The sequence below is a fragment of the Mytilus edulis genome, chromosome 5 (genome assembly GCF_963676685.1).
Source record: "Mytilus edulis chromosome 5, xbMytEdul2.2, whole genome shotgun sequence".
NCBI classification, from domain to species: Eukaryota; Metazoa; Mollusca; class Bivalvia; order Mytilida; family Mytilidae; genus Mytilus; species Mytilus edulis.
Genome location: NC_092348.1, coordinates 7,656,069 through 7,675,974, shown reverse-complemented (window position 1 = coordinate 7,675,974; position 19,906 = coordinate 7,656,069). Strand labels below are relative to the sequence as shown.

The following is a 19,906-nucleotide window of genomic DNA, read 5'->3' as shown; positions in this document are numbered from 1 at the left end:
TGTTCATCCTTAATATTGAAATCTAAGTTGTATTTTATGATAATACATAACATATATAAAGGTTGAGGATGAACACGGATGCGGCCACTTTCATTTTTGACAAAAATCATCTGAAAAGTGACATTTTTCGGCATATTTGGTAGATTTTTCATATTTGAGCTTGAATTGGGTTGTTTTTAATGACTAAATCAGTTAAAATCTTTCGCATAAATTAATTGATTCAAATGAAGTAGACACTTAAGTGTTTAAAAAGGGGTCAAAATCTTTCGTAAGATGAACCTGAAATTTGAGGCCAAAATCGGTCCTTACCGGACCTACTCCTTTATCTAAAAGGTTGGGAACAGCCCCTCCAATGAGAGTAGCCCTTCAATGTAATGACTACATATGAAATGAGGGATCAATTTCATGTAATAAAAGCTTTTGTTTAGTTGTAAAAACCTCTTCTTCTTCAATGTAGACTCTAAAATAAGTTTGGGAGGATAATCATAAACACAATGGGGCAAAATCATCTTATTTAAGGGGAAAAGGGGGGCGGGGTAGAAAAAAGGTACATTTTAAACGAAAAGTAATTATGTCACCTGGCGAAAAAAATAATAAAGTGGCGAAAAACATATTGTTTTGGCGAAAGAGGTGGCGAAAAAAATAATTGACCCAGGGGAAACCCTGCATGTACATGTACATGAAACATTGTCTATACACATCCCTGTGACATGTTCTTAAAACAGACAGTCTGAATAGCAAAGCCAAGGAAATCATTTCCCTGATCATGTATGATGTATCTTCTTTTAATTTTCAGTGGTATTCAAATTTCCCTGACCTTCATCCTAAACAGCCTCTTTTACAGGACCTACATTGTACCAATTGTATTTCTTGTTAATTTGTTCTCGTCTTAAACATGCATGAAACTTTTGCCACTGGACATTTAAGAATCAATCAATCTATTTTTAGGTACACTTTTAGCCAGTGGATCAGATGATTTAAATATAGTTCTTTGGAATTGGATACGTAAAAGACCAGCATTGTATTACGACAGTGGACACAGAAGCAATGTGTTTCAGGTAAGAGTGAAGATGAAGATGAATAAGTCATTGGGTAAGTATGTGATGACTATATATACATTCACATTACATTAGAGATTGACTGCTCCATTGTCATCTCCTGTCAATATGAGAATGATAAGAATAATGTGATACAATGTACCTGTAGCCTTCTACGTCATGTACAATGTAAATAAAATTAAGTCATGATTAGCAGGCAAGACTTATTAGCATGTGCCCTCTTGGAAACATCTTTCAAAACTATTGAAAAAATTTAAATAGTATTAACATGATTAACCGTTAGCAAAAAACTGGTAATTATGTGTACATTTGTATAGTTTCAACATCATGTTTATATTGCATGTACATGTAGTTAAGAAACGTTAATATTATCTCAATGAATAGGAACTAGATTGATTAAAGATTGCATGGGTTATCATTTTACTTTTACTTCACTATCTTTATTTAATTTTCACTATAAGGCCAACTAAAATTAATTAGTAGATTTTCATCCAAATTTTTGAAAAACATGGGGCGGGTGGGAGGATTTTATTTTTTAAATTTTATTTCATATGAAACCCTTGTCACAAGTTCTTCATACCGCGGGGTATATGCTAGTGGAAAACAAGCTTGTATAATGTATATTCATGTTGTATAAGGAATCTGACACTATTTTTTAAACTCTTAAATAAAAATCCCTGATTGGCAACCACTGTTATATATGTAATTGCCGCTTTAGAAACCTATTTATAGTATACATCAAAGGGAAGAGAAATGCTCTCTTCAGTTGGACTAGACCTACACCAAATTTATTTTGCTTTCTAAGCAATGGTTTGTAGTCCACAAAAAATCAATAAAATGTATTGGTACAATTGTATGCAACACAAGTATTATGAGTACAAAATAAAATGTAAACTCAGTGTGGAAAGTAATTATGTGATGTAAAACATGAACTTAACCAAAAAGTAGTTTTTTAATGACTAAATTGAGGGTATTGGGACAGTTACAGAGGGGGTTTGCTGTTTGTCAACAAAAACAACAGCCATGGGTAAATATAAGGGAATTAAAATGCGTGTTTGTCGACTTTTTTTTCTCAATATACGGTCATAAATCAAACAAATTCGTGCTTGTGTCAATTTCTTTAATCCAGTCATGTTTTTTGTACCAATTTGTTCTACGATTCTTGCGCTTTGGATATCATTTACAGTCCAAATTTCCTGACACAAAGTCATAAAAATAAAAAAACACGGTTTTCGATTCACTTGTGACTACCGCAATTTGCGTTAAATGACAAGGCGTTTTACTCGTTACTCGAATATTTCATGCCCTTCTCGTTATCAATCTCTATTCTCGGTAGATGTTGTCATAATATAATAGAGTAGCAGAATATGTCGACTCAATCATATCGTTATTTAATAGATTACTCGGAGAAATACAAACGAAATTTGAAATAGGAAGTGTTGAATGAAACGAAATTATCGGGTACACGACAACTCGTACTTTCGGCAAGTCGTACTCAACCAACTCGTACCCTATTTTTACCAACTCGTAACCATGTTTTATTTGATATTATTTATCAAGTTTATATGCATAGTTATTGTAACTTTCTTTCGTATATCATTATATAGCAAAATACAAATAAAAAAAACAACTTTCATTGTTAATAAAATTCAATCATAATTGTTTTAAATAAGCTTATAAAATGCTAATCGTTATAATCATTAGTATTCCTTAGAATTGATTGTTTGAAATTGTTTGCACGGCAATTTATTTGATATGCACATTAAAATAATTATGAGTACACAATATGCTAATCAGTGGTCATTAGTGGATAACATACCTACAAAAATAGAATGGATTTGTTAAAAGACCTTCAGACCGACCCACTTCAGCGTCTTGTTACGTATGTAGAAGACACGTGGATCAAGAGTACCGTTTGGCCCGTGGAATCTTGGACAGTCTTCAGCCAGCCGACACGTACAAACAACTATGTAGAGGGGTGGCATCGCCGCATCAACAAGAAATCATCAGAAGAAAAGAAGCCCTCCTACTTACTGCTTCCAAAACTGAAAGAAGAAGCCGAACTTTTACCCAATCAGCTGAAGATGGTTTCAGAGTGTAAGTTGACACGTCAACAGCGATCTACTTCCAAGTTTCTTCAAGCCAAGTATTTCCAGTTGTGGGACCAGTATAGAGACGGGGATTTAACCGCAAGTCAACTTGTCCGAATGTGTGGTTTGTTGAACGGTCCGTCTGCGGATTAAAAGACATTTCGTTTTCTGAATGAAAACCGCTCAGTGTATTGTTATTCTTATCTGTTATTGATTATAGTATCTAATAAAAAATATATACAATGTAAATCTTTTGCAATTTGCTTTATACATATGCATGTGCTTTATGGTTTCAAAACTATTAGAAATGCATTCATTATATACATAAAATATACGAAATAAGACATATAAAAAAGAAGATCTCGTATGATTGCTTATGAGACAACTCTTCACTAGAGACCAAAATGACACAGAAATGAACAACTATAGGTAATCGTACAGCCTTCAACCATGAGCAAAACCCACCCATACCTCATAGTCAGCTATAATGACCAGTAAAACAATTCAAACAGAAAACGAACTGACTGCCATACTTATATAAAAAAAAAAAACCAAAAAACAAAGTGTTAACACATCAACAAACAACGTGTTTATCGCAATATTCAGTAAAAAATCTCTTCAAATATTCTAAGGATCGAGCACACCTTGACACTTGAGGATTTTTTTTCAGATACAAATCCTATCAGTAGATAAATCAGTAGGTAAATAATAAAATATGAAGCATTATAATGTTAAAAATATTTTCTACTAACACGAAAAAACTAAGACATGTTCAACGCAATGTTCAGTAAAAAATATCCTTTTCATATTCTATGGATCTACCTCAGGGTGCACTGGGATACTTCAGGGAGTTAAAATATCCATATCTACGGATATAAACGTAGAAAACTTATATTATAATGCTAAAAAAATATTGGGTACGACTTAGTAGAAGTACGAGTTGGTAGAAGTACGAGTTGCCGAAAGTACGAGTTGGCTGAGTACGAGTTGCCGAAAGTACGAGTTGACATGTATCCAAATTATCGATGGTTCCCGGTAACGGACATGATAAAATCCGGAAATCGTATTTTAGTTAAATAAAAAAAATCGGGGCGGGACGATTTCAGAGGGGCGGGCGGGGATGAAAATCTAGCAATTAATTTTAATTGGCCTAAATACAGGGCTCACACTACTTCAGAATTATAGGGAGAAGTGACTTCTCTTTTTGAAACTGATAGGGAGAAGTGGTGAGATTTGAAAGAGAAGTGCTCATTCGCGCGGGTGCGCTACAATGTTTGGATTTTACAATAGTATAAAGGGCCATATGTAAATAATGTTCTTTTTATGTTGTTCAATTCATATGAGTAAAAAATTACAATTAAAGTAACATTTGAAATTAAAAGTTGTTTAAGTTTTACTAAGGTTCTTGTGAGAAACTACCAACTAAATATCTAGCACTAAAAAAAAAAAAAATATTTTAAAAAATGTAAAGAAATTATATCAATTACAATTTAGTTAAAAATTATCTTGTGTATGAAATTCAGTGTTTCTCATAAAAAAAATATAAAAGTTATTAAGCTGGGCCATAATATATTGATATTAGTATAATAGTCTCAGAGTTAAGCAACTTTAATCAATAGTTTGAAACATTCATAAAAAATATAGGGAATTATATACACCAATCAATTAGATGTAACCAAAAGTCTCTTAATGCGTGCGGGATGCGTAATTTTTCCCTTTGGGATCAATATTCTTCTGTCAGCTGTTCCATCCGTGCGTCCGTAGTAATTATTGTAAAAGTACGGATTTCGGTCATAGCTGGTCCGGTTCAGATCCGTAGTTTAGAAATCGGTCAATGGCGGACGAATGCAAAAAAATTTACAAAAATAAACGATGTTTGACAAGTTATTTGGAAAGAAACATGACGGTTTTAATGCAATAAATGGATTAAACATTTATTGGAGGCAACTTTTATCACGTTTAAATGAAGTAACAAACTTATTTTGCCGCCGAAATTTAGGTTGATGTACGTTTTCGAGTAACAAGCACCGGAACTTGCGAAAAATGCACGAAGTGATAAAAAGTTTTTTTTATCAAATAACCTGATACACACTGCGAAGACAATGCTTCAACCTCTTTTCTAAAGATAATGAATAGTTTATGTCTGAATTTCTTTAATTATCAGTAAAAAATTGATGTTTCATCAACTTGGTAAAAATTGAAAATGTCCGATGACGGAAGCGACTGAAAGCGACTTTTGTCAAGAACAGGGCGACTTGTTTTCGCTTTTGGGGGTCGGGGAAAGCGAAGTGACGGTCGGGAGGGCGACTTCTTCGCCCAAGTCGCCTGGTAACGTGAGCCCTGAAATATATTTATTTGTGACCTTCTGCTGTTGTTTTTCTATGGCCGGGTTGTTTTCTCTTTTCCATTCTCAATTTAATTCCATCTAATTTTAGGCCAAGTTTATGCCATTTAGCGGTGACTGTCATGTGGTGAGTTGTGCCAGGGATGGACAGATAAGATTGGCTGAACTTTCACTGACTGGTGTGTGTAAAAATACAAAAAAGTTAGCTCAACACAAAGGAGCAGCTCATAAGGTAAGCTCTAGCTTCTAAACACATTGTGGTTCATTTACAAGTGAGCAAAGTACTGAGAAAAGAAGGTATGAAATTAAAAAGACTATATTCTTGTCTGTTAGTTCAATTCTTAATTAGATATAGAAGATGAGGTACAGTGTATGCATTCCAATGAGACAAATATAACTCTCCATCCAATTCACAATTTGTAAAAGTAAACCATTATAGGTCAAAGTATGGCCTTCACAGAGACTTAGCTAACACTGAAGAGCAAGCTATAAAGGGCCTAAAAATCACTTTTTAAAACATTCAAACAAGAAAACCAAATTTATAATCTATATAGAAAACGAAAAAGAAAAAGAAAAAACACTTATGAACCACATCAACAAATAACAACCACTGAACATCAGGTTCCGGACTCAGAACAGGTGCAAACAAATGCAGTAGGTTTAAACATTTTGAAATTTTATCAATGTATCATAAACATGATAAAGTTCCAATTCAAATAGATTGATTTTATGTGAATTTGACAATTACAAGTATAGATTTATCAAATGTTCATGATAATCATGATGCATGTCAAATAAAAAAATTCACACCTCTTATTTTTTTAAAGGTATTTTCATTATAATTACACCTTATATTAGAATGCCAGCTTTTGATTGGCTGATAGCCAGTGTATTTTTCGCATATTCTAACATTTCTTCCTCATTTCAAACGAATCTGACTGTTTTTCACCACTGCCGGTGAATATGCCTCAAATACCATGGTATTTGCCATTTTGGATATTCCTTTTTTACCCTCTCGAGCATTTTCCCGCCAATTTTTCGGATATGACGTTACATAAAGACAGCGCGAACGCGTATAAGTACATGTATAGTTCCCGCGGTATATTTTATGATAGTACTTGTCCTCAAATAAATATTTCCTTTTCCTAGTACAGAGAGTTTTAATTAAAATTCATTCGGTGTAATTAAACAGATATATCATGTTATGGAGGGGTATTTGCAAAAAATACAAGTCTTGGGACAAAATTTCCCTTGCCTAGCGGCTCGGGAAATTTAAGTCCCTCGACTTGTATTTTTCGCAAATACCCCTCCATAACATGATATATCTGTTCAATACATAAAATCGCAATTACACCTTATATAAGAAAGCAAGATTTTGATTGGTTGATAGCCAGTGTATTTTTCACATATTCTAATATGTTTTCCTCATTTCAAACGAATTTGCCTGTTTTTCACCACTGCCGGTGAATTTGCCTCAAATACCATGGTATTTGCCATTTTGGATATTCCTTTTTTACCCTTGCGAGCAGCTTCCCGCCAAAAGATTTCGGATATGACGTTACATAATGAAAGCGAGCTAACGTGTATTAGAACATGTATAATTCCCGCGGTTCTATGATAATATCCACTTATACCCTAAATTATGCATAAACATGTTTATGAATTGCAGCTTGATAGTATTTATCTGCACATGTACAGAGAGTTTCAATCCAAGTCTATTCGGTGTAATTAAATAGATATATCATGTTATGGAGGGGTATTTGCGAAAAAAAGAGAAAAGGTCTTCAGAACAAAAAATAAATAGGGAGGGTTGTCAAATCTTTGTAAGCAAAGTCTGGCACAGAATTTATATTTCAATCAGAATCAGTTAAATCAATCCTTCAGGAAATGTTATTACATATATTGAATTTGTTACAGTTGGCTTTAGAGCATGATTCTCCTCATGTGTTCCTAAGCTGTGGAGAAGATGCTTTAGTGTATGGTGTAGACCTGAGAGAAGAGAAGCCAACTAAGTAAGTATATATTTATTCTAATATACAAATGTTGAGACAGGAAAGTCATGCATTTGTAATATTATTCTTTTGAATTGAGATGATTATGTATTGTATTGTTTTACTTCAACTGTTTTAAAAAGTACAGAATATTTTTGGTATACATTTTTTTTCTCAACTATGGCAAATAAGGGAAAGCAACTCATATAACTTTTACTACAAAATATTAAATTGAATTAAACCACTTTCTGCAAAATACATTTTGTTATAGTTTAAGTATGTTTTCATAGATAGTAACAGACTTGTTTTTCAAGGAAAAACTTTGTGTTGCGATTAGTTGCAGGTTGTTTATTAAATTGACTAGACTATATAAGTTACAAGATTTCTCAAAGAATCTCATCAAATATTTTATATGTCAAGGAAAGCAGCAGTGGCTAGTTTCTACTACTGATTGCCTGATATTTATACAGATAAAAAGATCAATTAATTGTGATTGGTACTCATAGATGTAGTGTTGTGACAGAAAACTATAAATACCAGTCATTGGTTTTTATTTAAAAAAAATTAAACAACACTAGGAAGAAAACATAAAAAAAAAGATTGAGTCTTTTTGAAACGCAATATACATGAGAATTGATATAATTCCTTTAGACTTTTAAATACAAGCTATTAAAATATTTTCTTAACTAAATAGAATGATTTTTAAAATGTATTTCAGGCTGGCACTTACCAAAGAAGGAGATAAAAGAATACCATTATATTCCATCCATTCAAATCCTGGCAATTCATTTGAGTTCTGTGTTGGTGGGCGTGATCATTTCATCAGGTAAGAAGTTTATGGTTTGACAGTTGTCTTTTTCTGTCTTGTGAGTCCTTGTTGAGATTTTGTTTTCCCAGTGACATTTTTTTGGAGTCAAGGGTATGTGAGTGTGCTCACAGAGGTTCTTACATTGCATAATCTAAAGCAAGTTTGATTTAAATTATTTGTTCTAATACTAATATTGTTCAATTTCATGTCTTAAGTTTCTCATAATTATATATTTTATTTTTTGGGGAAAGATGGCTTCAAGCTGTCAATTCCCTAATGTGGTTGGCCAGAGTTCCATGCCCTCATGTCAATTATTTTGTTTTAATAGTTTGGAAACCCCTTTAAAATATCATACTGAAATTGATGACAAGGAGAACAGATTGACTTTAAACACTTATTTTAATACACATTTTCCTTCTGTTACTTGTGAAATTATCGTATATTGAGCTTTCCCTTACACTATATACGTTTCTGTTACAGTCAGGAAAAATCAGTACTCAGAAATATTCTAAATATATCTAACCTAGTGATGTCATTGTTGGAATGCCACACTACACAGGGATATCCTTTATTCATTATAAAATCATTCACAGTATTTGTATACTAATTTAACTTCCGTATTTGTTTAATATAAACCTAATTGTGTTTGCTGTAGTGTAGATGATTCACACACCAGCATGCAATGCTTTAATCTGAGGCTAAAGGTAATTTGTATGTCAACTTTTGCGGTAAACAATGTCAATGGGGATACATGAGATTGGGGAGAGAAACGGCAGTTTTCATTCTTCCTGTAAAGTTCTGTTTCTAAAATCTTCCTCCAATTCAGGACACCTCAATTGATGAGTAATTATCCACTAAAATCAAAGTAAATGTATCTGAACACTTAAAATGTGACATTTAGTATATGATAAGTAGTCTTCAATTAAAGAATAATTTTGTGTACCAACATAATTATTGTAATGGTTAAAAAAAATTTTTTATTAAAAATAAAATGTTGTATTTTTAACCTATTGAGATTGGGGAGAGCAACTGCAGTTTTTATTCTTTCTGTAAAGTTATGTTTTTAGAATCTTTCTCCAATTCAGGAGCACCTCAATTGGTGAGTAATTACCCACTAAAATGAAAGTTAATGTATCTCAACACTAAAAATGTGACATTAAGTATATGATAAGTAGTCTTCAATTAAAGAATAATTTTGTGTACCAACATAATTATTGTAATGTTAAAAAAAAAATCATTTTTTTTTAAATGTTGCTTTTTGTAGTTTAAGCTATTTATCATGAAATTTACAAATATATCAAAATGTGGGATCTGGAAAGAAACTTCACACAGCTTATATCAATCATATTTGATTTTATAAGTACGTGTATCCCTGTGATGAGAGTTGTAACTGGGAACTTTATTAATGGCAAATTAAAACTGAATAGATTTTTCAGTCCTCACTTTCTTGAGAAAAAATGAAAAAATCTTGAGAGTACTGTCACAAAAAATTGAGAATGGTCCTAGCCTGCCTTTCAGTGGTACATAATGAAAATTCTAAAATATATTGTAGTTGTTAAATTCAATTGAACTCCCAACTTTAATCAAATGTTTTGATTTAGAAGGTGCAGATCTCATTAGTCCAAATTGTCCCTATGATGAATTCTTGACTTCATTATTGTCAACCTTTCTATATGTTCTAGCTGTTCTTTTGCTCATTCTTTGTATGTAGACTATCAAAAGATACCCCCCAAACAATAGAAACAATGGCCATCTTTTCCCTCAGAGCTCTTCAGCTCTTTGATTATTGTATATCATTGGTGTGCAATGGTGTGAGATGAATAAAGCAGTATGATGTGAATATTAAAAAGGAAATTGTATTGTGTATTAATTTATTGCATAATATCACCAAACACATTTGGAAAAACTAAAAGCCAAGGAACTGTGCTTTTCTTGCTGTCTTTCATCTTATAATCTTGACCTGAGTTTGATATTTACTGGCTTCACACAAATTTTGCATGGCTATAGTTTGTAACTTCTATTTCATTTGGTCTCTGGTGGAGAGTTGCTTCATTGACAATCATACCACATCTTCTTACTTTTACATAAACACAACAACAAAGCAATCTAGTTTTTTTTATTTGTAATTTTATCTTCTAAAGTAAAATTGTTTGTTTTTGTATCAATGATTTCTTGCAAATCAGAATTATTTATAAAACTTTTTTTATGTTGTAGGGTGTATGATAAAAGAAAGATTGACAAGGTAAGAACATGATCAACTTCATTAACAACAAAAATCAGGCAACAAGTGAAAGTATAGCATTTAACAGAAATCAATTTGGATAACATTTAAGACCCATTTTATATACTATGTACATGATGTAACAGTAGTTTACAGATCAGCCAACTTGAAACCTATAACATTCTTATATTATGAAAACAATCTTATGCGGATGCTAAATGTTCAAGACAATGGTCTTTTACAGAACTGGTAAATACATATATGTAAAAAAAAAATGCATTCATAAAATCATCAAGCAATGTCTAGCTGTCCTCTTGAAACAGACAGATAAATACAAAAAAACTATAATTCAATGTAATAATTAATTGTTTTATTTTGATGCATGAAATACTACAGACTATGTATGTTAGATCTTTGGATTCTTGATTATCAGATATTCAATTTTGAGATTTAATATGAAAAAAAAAAAATGATTTAAAACAAAATTGATTAACTTCATCAAAAATTTATAATATAGAAAAAAATCTTAAAATTTACCATGTCAACCAGTAGATAAAGCTTATTTCTTGAGGAGCTCTGTGTGTGTTTAGATAAAGAATGAATTACAATCAAAACCCTATGATACTGAATTGATTTCTAAATCTTCAAAGGCTTAACACTACTTTTGAGATACACAAAATATAGTGCATTGATCATAACATTTTAAGCATCCTATCCATGAACTTTTCGAGAAATTTATCAATGAAATAGTTCTTGCAATGTAATGTTTGATCTTACTTCCCATTGAAAAAGTAAAGCCCTATAGTACTAACAAACACTTTGATTCCTGTGATCTCTTGCTATACATTTTAAAAGTCACTCTTTCATTATCATTGCTTCGATACACAAAATTGCCATGTGTATGCTTTCCTTTCTGTTATAGGATGATCCATCTTCAGGGCTCCTGAAAAAGTTCTGTCCTCACCACTTGGTAAGTTTAATATATAAATAAAATGGCAATACTAGATGTGGTAATTGACTGTAGATAGAGTAGTTAGCAATATAAGGAGATGTGGTATGATAACCATTGAGACACCAAAGTTATAAATAAGGGGATTTGAGCAATAATAGGCACCCATGCTGCTTTTAACCATGAGAAAAAACAATATTGTATAGTCGATAAAAGAATCTGATAAATAATTTGGATCGTTTAAATGGAAAAAAACAAAGTCATATTTAATAACCAAAAAAAATTATCAAAAAACAAATATGAGAGACAAGCACTGAACAATAGCCTCCATACTTGGGACACACACTTAAAGGAATGGCAGATTCAGATATGTTTTTGAGCACTCAACCCTCCCCATAACCTAGGATAGTGGTTTAACCACACATTAGGAAACTAAATATAATTTGCAATTGGCTCACGGTAACTCAAAAGGTTGACAAGGCACAAGAACAACTAACATAAAAGCAATAGAAACAAGCACCAATATGAGAGTACTAGCAGTTAATTGTAGTTGTATATAGGAATTAGTTTCTTGTCATCATAGTTTAAATTGTGTTGTTATTTTATTTTAATGATTACAGGTAGACAGTGATGTAAAGGCCAATGTCACATGTGCTGTGTATAATTACAATGGCACAGGTAAGTTTTATAATTGTTTACTTTTACAAGTTGTGACTGGGATGGAGAGTTGAGACACTTGCACTCATACCTCATATTCATATTTATATGTACAGTATACCAAGAATAAAACAATATTTCAGTTGAATTTCCTTTACACACACTGAATTTGTGGAAATTTTAACTTTTGTCATTTGCATTGATTCATTTAGTCATAATAATAGTAAATGTATAATCATGATAAATCTACAATAATAAAGCTAAAATTAACTACTTTTCATATTTGCAGAAATAATAGGATCATATAATGATGAAGATATCTACATGTTTAATAACTACCATACTGACGGTGCAGAATATGTCAAACGCTATACTGGACATAGGAATAACCACACAGGTAGGTCATTAAGATAAACTACTAAGGTTAGGTGTAAAAAAGAGACACAATGCTATTTTATTGATTTGACATAATGATGATATTAGGATAAGGCTTAGAAACGTGATAGACTAGACAATATATAGTCAGAGACAGTATATCACATAAAAACTTTCATTCAACGCATGTTGACTGCTCAAATAGAACCGTTGCAGTATGAAGACAAAAAGTATGCTTGTCTTAGCTATTAAATTAAATGAAGATTATTTTACAGCAGGCAATTACAGATTTATGCTTATTTAATTGTGAACATATGATCATAGTTCAAATGTCATGTGGATTATATTTTAAAATATGTAATATTATTATTTTAGTAAAAGGAGTGAACTTCTATGGCCCTAAGAGTGAGTTTATTGTGAGTGGGAGTGACTGTGGACATGTATTCCTGTGGGACAAAGAGACAGAACAGATTGTACAATATCTCACTGGAGATGACAATGGAGCAGTAAGTCATAGATACAATATCACTTTGAATAATGTCAATTCACTAAGATACTATTTTTCATGGGTGAAGGTGGAGCTGAAAAAATACACATTTCTTATAGACATGTGTGCAAAGGTTTTTGAAACTACAAAATCATGTTTTCAATGAAATACTATTTGTTAATATAGATAAATCCATGTTATCATATGCCAAACTTACAGCAGTTCATTGATGTATAAACAATTTAGACAATGTTTTTGTGAATTATCTGATGGTTACTTCCAACAAAAGATAGAACAAATTTAAACAAAAGTGGTTTACATTTTTAAAACAATGGATTTCTGTTTTTGTAATAGACCATTATTGGTTCAATATAAATATTACTGTCTCTGTTTTTTACACGTATATGAAACGTCTTGAAAATTGGTTTGATACTACAATTATGAAAAATATGTTCCCTATCGGAATTTTTAAAATAAGAATTATAAAAAGGTCAATACAATTTATGTTGAACCAATTGTTATTTTATGCAAGTTGTAGTTATTCCCCTTGTTACATAGTATGTGTAGAAAAAAAACAGTATTAAATAAAAGTTATCAAACAATATATTCATAATTTTTAATCATTTTATTTTCAATGTATGAAAATTTTATTCTCTCACTGTAAATTTGCAAAGCATGAAATGAATCTTTTTGTGTGTAGATAAATGTATTAGAACCACACCCAACCTTGCCAGTACTTGCTACTAGTGGATTGGACCATGAAGTCAAGATATGGTCTCCTATGGCAGAACAGCCTACAGATCTCAAAGGAATTAAAAAGGTACATATCTTAGTGTTGACAGTTTAATAACATGTATAGATAATTGTGGTAAAGGTACAAATCTTAGTGTTGACAGTTTAATAACATGTATAGATAATTGTGGTAAAGGTACAAATCTTAGTGTTGACAGTTTAATAACATGTATAGATAATTGTGGTAAAGGTACATATCTTAGTGTTGACAGTTTAATAACATGTATAGATAATTGTGGTATTTGTGTGTGTTTTGATTTTATATAAGTGAGTGAGTGAGATTAAGATGCTAAAAATCATATTGTGTGGTGTGGCCGATATTTTACAATATATTATACTTTAAAAATCTGATAAATCTGTATTACACCATTGCTCAATGACAGGTTGTCATCTGTCTTTCTGTTCGTCACTTTAACCGAAGTCACATTTTTATTAGGAACTACATATTTGGTATCAAGCTTCATATGACATGTGAACATGCTAACTGTGTGTTACCAGATTGATGGCTGATATATTTCCTGTTTACCAAATCTTATAAATTCCATTTGATAATGACAATTTATGAAATTCTTAATACTTTTTTTTTCTGATTTTTACAGAGTTATCTCCCTGTAGTGTTATGTACCACCTTTATAAAATAAAAATGTAATTTTACTGTTGTTATTATGTTCCAGCATAAATAAGATTGTATTTTACTTCAGTATAAATTTTTAAAAAGTACATGTATGGTATTTGATGATAATTTCAGTATATTTAAAATATGTATTATATATTTTTATAAATTTTTCCTACTGTACACATTAAAATGAAATTCATTGCTGTATTAACAAAAAATACTATTTACTTTTGTATCTATATGTTATTTATATTCCAAAATAAGGCAACAAAACGGAATATGAAAGAAAGAGAAGATGAAAGAATACATGATGTAGATATGATAGACGGGCAAATGTTATGGTATATTATGCACCACATGCCTAGGGCAAGAAGGCGGGTAAGTGGTTTTATAGTAAGACATGCTATGTATGCTTCTGACAAGTAAATTGAAAGTTATTATCAGTCCAACAAAAAATTATTGAAAACTCACCCTAAATTCATATAACGCTTGATAAAGTTATATATAAGCAGGCGTTCTATTGAAAACAAATATGTGTTTACCAAAACAATATTTAATCATGGTAGACCAAAAACTAGGAGGATTTCACCTTAAAAAGAATCCTATACTGGGGATTCATTATTACTTATTGGATACAATTTTTGTGGATTTTGAGGGTGAAAGTTAGCCACAAATTCAATTGTTCAATAAAGAATAAAGTTTCTTTATGCTTGTATGCAAACTTTGGCAAAACCACGGACCACAAAAATGTGTATCCACAATAATAAATGAATCCACAGAACAATGTGATGGGTTTCACATCCACAGAACAATGTGATGGGTTTCACATCCACAGAACAATGTGATGGGTTTCACATCCACAGAACAATGTGATGGGTTTCACATCCACAGAACAATGTGATGGGTTTCACATCCACAGAACAATGTGATGGGTTTCACATCCACAGAACAATGTGATGGGTTTCACATCCATTCCTCTTCATTTATACTTAAAGCATTGATATTAATGGTGAACAGTAGCTGATAGTTTCACATCCATTTCTCTTCATTTATACTTAAAGCATTTCTATCAATAGTGAACAGTAGCTGATAGTTTCACATCCATTTCTCTTCATTTATACTTAAAGCATTGATATTAATGGTGAACAGTAGCTGATAGTTTCACATCCATTTCTCTTCATTTATACTTAAAGCATTGATATTAATGGTGAACAGTAGCTGATAGTTTCACATCCATTCCTCTTCATTTATACTTAAAGCATTGATATTAATGGTGAACAGTAGCTGATAGTTTCACATCCATTTCTCTTCATTTATACTTAAAGCATTGATATTAATGGTGAACAGTAGCTGATAGTTTCACATCCATTTCTCTTCATTTATACTTAAAGCATTGATATTAATGGTGAACAGTAGCTGATAGTTTCACATCCATTCCTCTTCATTTATACTTAAAGCATTGATATTAATGGTGAACAGTAGCTGATAGTTTCACATCCATTCCTCTTCATTTATACTTAAAGCATTGATATTAATGGTGAACAGTAGCTGATAGTTTCACATCCATTTCTCTTCATTTATACTTAAAGCATTGATATTAATGGTGAACAGTAGCTGATAGTTTCACATCCATTCCTCTTCATTTATACTTAAAGCATTTCTATCAATAGTGAACAGTAGCTGATAGTTTCACATCCATTCCTCTTCATTTATACTTAAAGCATTGATATTAATGGTGAACAGTAGCTGATAGTTTCACATCCATTTCTCTTCATTTATACTTAAAGCATTGATATTAATGGTGAACAGTAGCTGATAGTTTCACATCCATTCCTCTTCATTTATACTTAAAGCATTTCTATCAATAGTGAACAGTAGCTGATAGTTTCACATCCATTTCTCTTCATTTATACTTAAAGCATTGATATTAATGGTGAACAGTAGCTGATAGTTTCACATCCATTTCTCTTCATTTATACTTAAAGCATTTCTATCAATAGTGAACAGTAGCTGATAGTTTCACATCCATTCCTCTTCATTTATACTTAAAGCATTGATATTAATGGTGAACAGTAGCTGATAGTTTCACATCCATTTCTCTTCATTTATACTTAAAGCATTGATATTAATGGTGAACAGTAGCTGATAGTTTCACATCCATTTCTCTTCATTTATACTTAAAGCATTTCTATCAATAGTGAACAGTAGCTGATAGTTTCACATCCATTCCTCTTCATTTATACTTAAAGCATTGATATTAATGGTGAACAGTAGCTGATAGTTTCACATCCATTTCTCTTCATTTATACTTAAAGCATTGATATTAATGGTGAACAGTAGCTGATAGTTTCACATCCATTCCTCTTCATTTATACTTAAAGCATTGATATTAATGGTGAACAGTAGCTGATAGTTTCACATCCATTTCTCTTCATTTATACTTAAAGCATTGATATTAATGGTGAACAGTAGCTGATAGTTTCACATCCATTCCTCTTCATTTATACTTAAAGCATTGATATTAATGGTGAACAGTAGCTGATAGTTTCACATCCATTTCTCTTCATTTATACTTAAAGCATTGATATTAATGGTGAACAGTAGCTGATAGTTTCACATCCATTCCTCTTCATTTATACTTAAAGCATTGATATTAATGGTGAACAGTAGCTGATAGTTTCACATCCATTTCTCTTCATTTATACTTAAAGCATTGATATTAATGGTGAACAGTAGCTGATAGTTTCACATCCATTTCTCTTCATTTATACTTAAAGCATTGATATTAATGGTGAACAGTAGCTGATAGTTTCACATCCATTTCTCTTCATTTATACTTAAAGCATTGATATTAATGGTGAACAGTAGCTGATAGTTTCACATCCATTCCTCTTCATTTATACTTAAAGCATTGATATTAATGGTGAACAGTAGCTGATAGTTTCACATCCATTTCTCTTCATTTATACTTAAAGCATTGATATTAATGGTGAACAGTAGCTGATAGTTTCACATCCATTTCTCTTCATTTATACTTAAAGCATTGATATTAATGGTGAACAGTAGCTGATAGTTTCACATCCATTTCTCTTCATTTATACTTAAAGCATTGATATTAATGGTGAACAGTAGCTGATAGTTTCACTTGTTTTTAATGAAGTTTTCTTTTTTTAGAGAGAAAGAGAAGCAGAAGGTGAAAGAGACTCAACCAGCACTGAGAACAGTGAGAACGATTCTTCCGATTCAGATGATATTCCCAGAATTCCCTGTGCACCATCATAGTTACCTGGACATTTCCTGTGCCATATATGAAATTCACTTTGTCTTGTTTTCTACAAATTGCATTTGTTAAAAGGAAACTGTCAGTAAATAACTTAGAACAAAAATGTTCAACAATGTTTTTTTATTCATACAGTTTTGTCAAATAATTGTCTCCTATTTTTATAAAGCATTTGATAAAATGGTAGCTAGAAATGCTGTAATAATATTAACATATTATATCAATCCTGCATTGTGTCAAAGTCTATAAAATAATATAATAAGGAAAAAATAAATATTTTTTAGTATTTTATATATTATAATAACAATGCTGGTGGGTTGTTTTTTTTGAGAGTAAAGTTATTTTTATTATCTTTATTCAAAAGTACATAAATTTTCAAAAGTAATCATATTTTATGGATTTTTGATGTCTGATATTTTTTTAAATATTGCAATTTACAGCAGTATTTAGTACCTAAATGATCACTACACATTTTTGGCTAACAACAGCTTGTACTACAGTACTAATAGTTATTTAGGAGAACTAATTGATAGATATGCATTTTGAATTCAGTCTGACATAGAAACAAAAATTTATTTGAAAATATGTCATTTTGTGACTTTGTTTATATCATCATTTTGATGTTCCATTTTTTGCTACAGTACATATTCAGATTATATTATCTGGATATCAAACCATAATTCTGCTTCTGTATATAACAATACACATGTTTATAGTTATTGACGATTTATGTTTCTGACATGTTTAATTTACTGATAGAATTTTATGTTTAAAATCATAATATGAAATATCTTTGACGCATTCAATCATTTTTCCTAAAATCACAATTATGATTTTTGTTGAATGTTTACTCCTAGTCAGAGAATTAATCTGTCAGATTTTACGGATATACTTGGCCATTGCAGAACCTGAGGGCTTGTGGGTAATTTTGTTGTGTTTACACCAAAATGAGAATGACATTTCACTGATGATTGGATATCCATTGTTTAGGATGCTGTTTTGGTTGTACAGTTTTGAAATATTTCCTAGAATTGATTATATTCTAATTGTTTAGAGTACTTGAACTAGGTTTGTAAAGATACAGTGATCATGTTTGCTAGTCTTGTGAATGTAAATATTGTTATTTGATGAAGGGAGTGATTTGTTTTGGTAAAAACATTTGTGTATAACAGTGTAAAGTTATTTAGTACTTAACCAACTTTTGGGACTGATACATTATTTTTTTTAGTTTTCTAAATTTGTTTGCAATAGAAGAAGATTCTGTTTTTGTGTGTTACTAAGATGATTGCATGGTATTTGTAAAATGGAATTCTTTTGATGGTGTTGAAGTGAATCTCTGCATTGCAGGTTATTGTATTTTGCGTTAAGCCAAATTATGATATGATAATGGAATTAGAACATGAAAAATGATCAGGGGCTAATCTAAGAACCTTTAAAAAATATAAAGTGACATTTTGATTAATCTTGGATAAAAACATTTTTGTGGAACCCCTTATTACATTTGCATGTCTAAATATGTCTGAAGTGAGAATGAAATGAGGTATAATACTAATTGCATGTAAATTATGTTTTTAAATTTAAAGCGTGGATTACAGCCAAATATATAGTGAAACTGACACAGATTTGGTCTCATGCTATATGAATGTACACAGAATCATGCTGACAAAATCTTTCAAGTGCAAAGAAATGATGCAACATTGAATTTAGTGATACTTTTATGATGCAATGTTATTATAAGATGATAGTCTAAAAACAGATTTTGTTTAAATTTATTAGTTTTGGTAGAAAATTTTCCTTAAACATAGTCTCTTAGCTTTTCTGGCTTGTACACACAATGTATATGTGTAAGTGAACTTTTCACTACATGGTTTAAGTTTTATTTTTTAAAGAGTAGAACATCTGATTTGTTAATGATGTACTGTTTCTTTTTTGTGTTAGTATAGTCAGTATACAAAATCATAGCTTCAACAATTCATGAACTTTCATTGTCTAACTTTATTATACAACCAATATTTCACTAATACAAGAAAGCACTTCTGAAATATATTGTTTGTATATATATCATTGTCATTTTTGATTCCACAGTGATTAGATTTGTTTTCTGTGGATACATATATATATTTATTATGTTCTTGTATGACAAGAATTAACATGGAGTATAAATACAACTTAAGAATGTGTGATAATTTATACCAAATTGTTCCTTTGGTGATAAAAACCATTAAAAGCATAGTTTGA

General features: G+C 31.0%; 1 protein-coding gene across 1 annotated transcript in view; it reads left to right on the top strand.

Annotated features, from left to right (window-relative positions):
- LOC139525395 (DDB1- and CUL4-associated factor 8-like) overlaps nucleotides 1–19,906 on the top strand; it is a 26,251-nt gene extending 6,345 nt beyond the window's left edge. Inside the window, exons 3-14 of the mRNA XM_071320712.1 lie at nucleotides 949–1,058; nucleotides 5,584–5,724; nucleotides 7,410–7,504; nucleotides 8,202–8,309; nucleotides 10,506–10,533; nucleotides 11,435–11,482; nucleotides 12,082–12,139; nucleotides 12,408–12,515; nucleotides 12,869–12,999; nucleotides 13,681–13,800; nucleotides 14,653–14,766; nucleotides 17,563–19,906. Of these exons, the coding sequence (XP_071176813.1) occupies nucleotides 949–1,058; nucleotides 5,584–5,724; nucleotides 7,410–7,504; nucleotides 8,202–8,309; nucleotides 10,506–10,533; nucleotides 11,435–11,482; nucleotides 12,082–12,139; nucleotides 12,408–12,515; nucleotides 12,869–12,999; nucleotides 13,681–13,800; nucleotides 14,653–14,766; nucleotides 17,563–17,670 (1,169 nt within the window). The 3' untranslated portion in view covers nucleotides 17,671–19,906. The remainder of the gene's footprint in view (nucleotides 1–948; nucleotides 1,059–5,583; nucleotides 5,725–7,409; nucleotides 7,505–8,201; nucleotides 8,310–10,505; nucleotides 10,534–11,434; nucleotides 11,483–12,081; nucleotides 12,140–12,407; nucleotides 12,516–12,868; nucleotides 13,000–13,680; nucleotides 13,801–14,652; nucleotides 14,767–17,562) is intronic.